Genomic DNA, 4,869 nt, shown 5'->3' with positions numbered 1-4,869 from the left:
GCCTGAATACCTTGCCATAGTTGGAATTTGCGATCAAAAATGAAGCGGTGACCAAAACTTCAATATCAAGCAATTCCGGAAAAGTTCCTCTCACATTTTGGATAGATTCTGACTCTAGGAATACGTTGTTAAAAAATTTGCACGGATTTTGCTAGCACCCTGTATATGAAATATACTAGAATGATCCACACAACATTGAAAATTCTTCCAACTCACGAAATCATTTCATCTCCTTTTATGGCGAAAATTACAATCATAACACAAGCCATCACACATATATAGCTTGTTCACTAAATGATTTCTACGGAGTAATTTACTGGATAATTGACCTGCGGAGGAGACCATATGTCGCGCTCACATACATCACAAACAAACATCGCATTGACCAAATTAAATAAATAGCTTGAAAATTGGTTGCGTAAAACAACGCTAGTTTGTCCAACTTCTTGGCGATAAAAGGAAGTAATTTCATTGCAACTGTAGTTTATCACGGAGGACGATAGTCCGACAAGTGACGCTACATAGACTGTGCATTTCAAGCCAAATATCAAAAATGTCAGTTTTTGCGTCACGAGTATATATATAGAGTAAGTATGCTATTTTCTCAGGACACTATTTGGGCCCCGGCATGTTGGGTACCGTTGGAAAGGTCTTGGCCCAAATAGTCGGAAACACCATATCCCTCATGCCTCAAGAGAAGCTTCTCCTCGCCACCTTTCCAACGCCGGTCCAAGCGCTCCGATTGGTCCAAAAACGAAAAAGTTATGGGCATTGGCAGTTTAACCATGTTTTTCTATGGAAGTATTGATTTGGATGTGCGTGTCCCCGTTTGTCCGGAAACTTTTTTGAACCTCACAGATTCTGGTGTCGATATGCCCAAGTTGTAGCTGGTGTCGGGCCACATCGAAACCCGTCCTCAGATTCACATTTGCATTACAGGAGAGCTGGCTATGGCTTCACTAGCCTGCATGTATACGATTTTTTCAAGTTTTTATTTCGCACACTAGATCAACTCAGACGCCCATCGGGCAAAGTCAGCTCGTTATCATTTGAGAAGACCTTCAAAAAGTTCCATACACACATGCCAATGTTTATGTGATATAAAAGAAAAAAGTCGATTTTTATGAAAAATCGACCCCCTTAAATTTCACACCAAACGCGATTTCTCAAAAATCAGCCCGACAATCTTTTACCAAAAACTGAGCGTTTGTAGCCGGTTACCATACTGATAAAATGGCATATGCCACATATCCGGGAAAATTCGTATTGCAAAGTTCTGGGCATAGGCAATTGATCAATGAACGGAATTTGTATGAAGAGTCGCATTCTACGATGAAATTGCTGCCAAAAATACGCATCTACTGGCTGAAAAAGGCTCACGAAAGACCATATCCGCTCAATTTTCGACGAGCAATCGATTAAAAGTGGTCACAATGCGATCTGAGGCCATTTCATGGTCGAAAAAAAGGTCGGTTTGAAGTGAATTTTTCAACTTGCTCTATTTTTACTGAAAACGACATTTTTGTTCGGAAAACACGTGAAATACACCTCTGACGTCGTTTTGTCTTAGAAAACTGCAATTTTTCCGTGAAAATAATGGGAGTACACGAACACTTGAATATCCATTTCGTTGTCATTTTGGTCATAAATCGGCATTTTGGCATCTGAATGTATGAAATTGAACTTTTGTTGGGGGGATACATAAAAAAATGCACTTTCCAGATCTTTGGTGGTTGGGAACTAATTTTTTTTAATGAAATAATGAGAATCCACAATCGTTACAACACTCTTTTTATGGTTATTTTGAAATTTAATCATATTTTACCGCATTTTATAATGTGCAAATTGAGGAAATTGAGACTTTTTCAATGGTAGTGGACAGAGCCATTTCTAGCTTCGCTGGCGCCCTGGTTCAAAATCCGTTGGTGCCCTTTCAAACTGGAATTTTTAAAAGTGTGTGAAAAAATCTCAAAAATGATACATTTGATCCAAGTTTATTTGAAAAGCAACAAAAAAATGATACATTAAAATGACTTAAAGAAATGTCTTTTTTCTCGCTTTTGAAGTGGCAAATTCTTCAATCACGTCGTCATATTGAATCGAATTTGATCGCTTTCTATCGATATGATTGCCAGATGATTGAGCCTGTCTTGACCTATTGCATTTCTGAGATAAGTTTTAGTTAACTTTAGCTTTGAAAACGATCGCTCTCCCGTTGAAACAGAAACTGGGATCGTCAGCAGAATGCGAAGCGCAATAACAGCATTTGGAACTAAGTTTTCCATTTTTCGCTTCTGAATTCAGTATATCGATTGCGTGAATAATATTATCCTGATTAACCAAACTTGAAACCAATGAAAGTTCTACAAATAAATCGCCACCATCGATATCGGATTTTCCATCATGAGTTAAAGCAATTTCTAGTTTCTTGCATGATTTCTGTAAACTACCGTTGTTTCGGTTTGCTTCATAGTTTTCAAAATCATAAAGAAACGAGAATAATTCGCTGTGTTGCTTTAGTGCTTTGAAACGATCAGTGACTGAATCAGTTGCGGATTCAATGATTGGTAAGAAAACTTTTGTTTCAAATTCCTCTGCATTTGTAACAGTTGTTCTAGCCGCTCGACGTTTTTGATGATCAAATTCAACTTCAATCGAAATGCGTTCGCAAATTTCCGTTGCTTCATTGAGAACCTTTTCGCAGCCATTTTCTTTATAACTTTCAAGAAAATTCATCACACTTTCAAGAGATGTCAGAGCCGTTTGAACATTTGACTGAATTGTTTGTAATGCTTTGGACGCTATGTTTGTGTGGCTCAAAATGTCATACCAAAAGCAAGTACAGCAAATGAAAATAAAATCAATTTTGTCGGCGAGTGTTCCCGCTTCAAATCGGACATCTTTGTTGAAGCTCTCAGTATCTTCGATTTCCCTCAGTGCAGCAATAATTTCACCAGAGTTTTTACACAGCGGTTTGATTGCGTTGATTCGGCTTGACCATCGCGTTGTGCATAACGGTTTCGGTGTTTTTGCTTTTGCTGGAATCAAATGCTTTTTGCCGAAATTCATTTTGGCAGAGAAAAATAAAGACTCGAATTTATTTGAATTTTAAATGAATAATTTTTGAACGAAATTTGTTAATGCATAGAGTCAGAAAAACAATGTGACAAGTGATGCATTTGAGAGAGTTGACAGCGCGACAATAGCGCGGCGATTCGTCATAATTCAATTTCATGTAAACACTTACCCAATTTTTTTTTTACATTTTCGCTGTGCGGCTGATGTTTTCATATGCTAGTGTGCTTAAATAGCAGTAATGGCATTACGACCGCTGGTCGATGAGCGACACATTCAATAACAATATTTTTACTTACGTATGCACAAATGATTCGCCGAGAATAAAAACATCGTACTGAATTGGTCGCTGTATTGAATGCAACACATAGTTTTTTCTACATAGAGTTCAATAGCTCCGTATGAAAAAAAACTGGGTTTCGTTTTGTTTAGCATTTTTTTTCGGACGCTGTTTTAATTGCCACTTGTTCGAATCAAAACTCATACCATTAAACTTTATCGAGCGCTCTTTTAAATGCATTCGTCTTCTCAGTTTGAAACTCAACGGCACCGAAAAAGGCAGGGGCGACGAAAACAATCAATAAAGCGATTCTTTATTTTAAAATAATATATTCTCTATTTTAAAATAAATAATTGCTTCCCATTGACGCCCTTGAATATTTTTCGGCGCCCTTGTGTTCCAAATTTGAATGAAAAACGGCGCTCGAGCGCCTTCGGCGCTCTCACGCTTCATTCAAGAACATTGAAAATTTTTAATTTATAAAAAAAGCGCTCGAGCGCCTTCGGTTAGACGAGGTTAAAATGGAGTGACGCTCCGTGCGTGGATTTACCACTCAAAATGACTGATATCATGATGAATAGTTTTGCATAAAACAGAAATTTCCCAATATTTTGATTCAATAAAATCGAACATGTTCGACCGTAGCATATTATCCGAACGAACGAACAAAATTTTTTTTTTCAATTTCACGAACGAACAAAAATTTTTTTTTTCAACTTTCCGAACGAACAAAACAGTTTCTTTTTATGTTGACGAACGGTCAAGTGTTCGAATGTGTTCGAAGGCCAACACTAATTCAGATGCCAAAATGCCGATTTATGACCAAAATGACAACGAAATGGATATTCAAGTGTTCGTGGACTCCCATTATTTTCACGAAAAAATAGCAGTTTTTTAAGACCAAAATGTCGTGTTTTCCGAACAAAAACATCATTTTCAGTGAAAATAGAGCAAGTTGAAAAATTCACTTAAATCCGACCTATTTTTCGACCATAAAATGCCCTCAGATCGCATTGTGACCATTTTTAATCGATTGTAAGTCAAAAATTGAGCGGATATGGTCTTTCGTGAGCCTTTTTCAGCTCCAAACTTCGTAATACGCTGGGTACCCCTGGGTACCCCTTTTGTATGATATGGATATAGAATTGAAAATTTATCGAAATTTTGAAACCACTAGATTTTTGTCTAGACCACACTTTAGGCATGGGGGATATGGTATTTCCGACTATTTGGGCCAAGACCTTTCCAACGGTACCTAACATGCCGGGGCTCAAATAGTGTCCTGAGAAAATAGCATATTTACTGTATATATACTCGTGACGCAAAAACTGGCATTTTTGACATTTGGCTTGAAATGCACAGTTGTTGGAGCGTCATTTGTCGGACTATCGTCCTCCGTGATGGTTTCAGAGATATTAGAGGTAATTACATCACATGATTTGTACAACATGCGTGGAAAAGTTTGTATTACTTCTTCTCTCCTTCTTACGAAGGTAAGACTTTTTATTTAATTG

The 4,869-nt window shown here is 37.5% G+C and overlaps 1 protein-coding gene across 1 annotated transcript in view; it reads right to left on the bottom strand.

Moving 5' to 3' along the window:
• Window positions 1-2,178: 2,178 nt before the first annotated feature.
• LOC129567225 (uncharacterized) overlaps window positions 2,179-4,869 on the bottom strand; it is a 5,015-nt gene continuing 2,324 nt past the window's right edge. The window contains exon 7 of the mRNA XM_055443879.1: window positions 2,179-2,719. Coding sequence (XP_055299854.1) covers window positions 2,179-2,719 — 541 coding nt within the window. The remainder of the gene's footprint in view (window positions 2,720-4,869) is intronic.

The sequence above is a fragment of the Sitodiplosis mosellana genome, unplaced genomic scaffold, assembly GCF_009176505.1.
Source record: "Sitodiplosis mosellana isolate CC-2019 unplaced genomic scaffold, AAFC_SMos_1.0 Smas_scaffold_10, whole genome shotgun sequence".
Taxonomy (NCBI): domain Eukaryota; kingdom Metazoa; phylum Arthropoda; class Insecta; order Diptera; family Cecidomyiidae; genus Sitodiplosis; species Sitodiplosis mosellana.
This window is presented reverse-complemented; position numbering and strand designations above follow the sequence as displayed.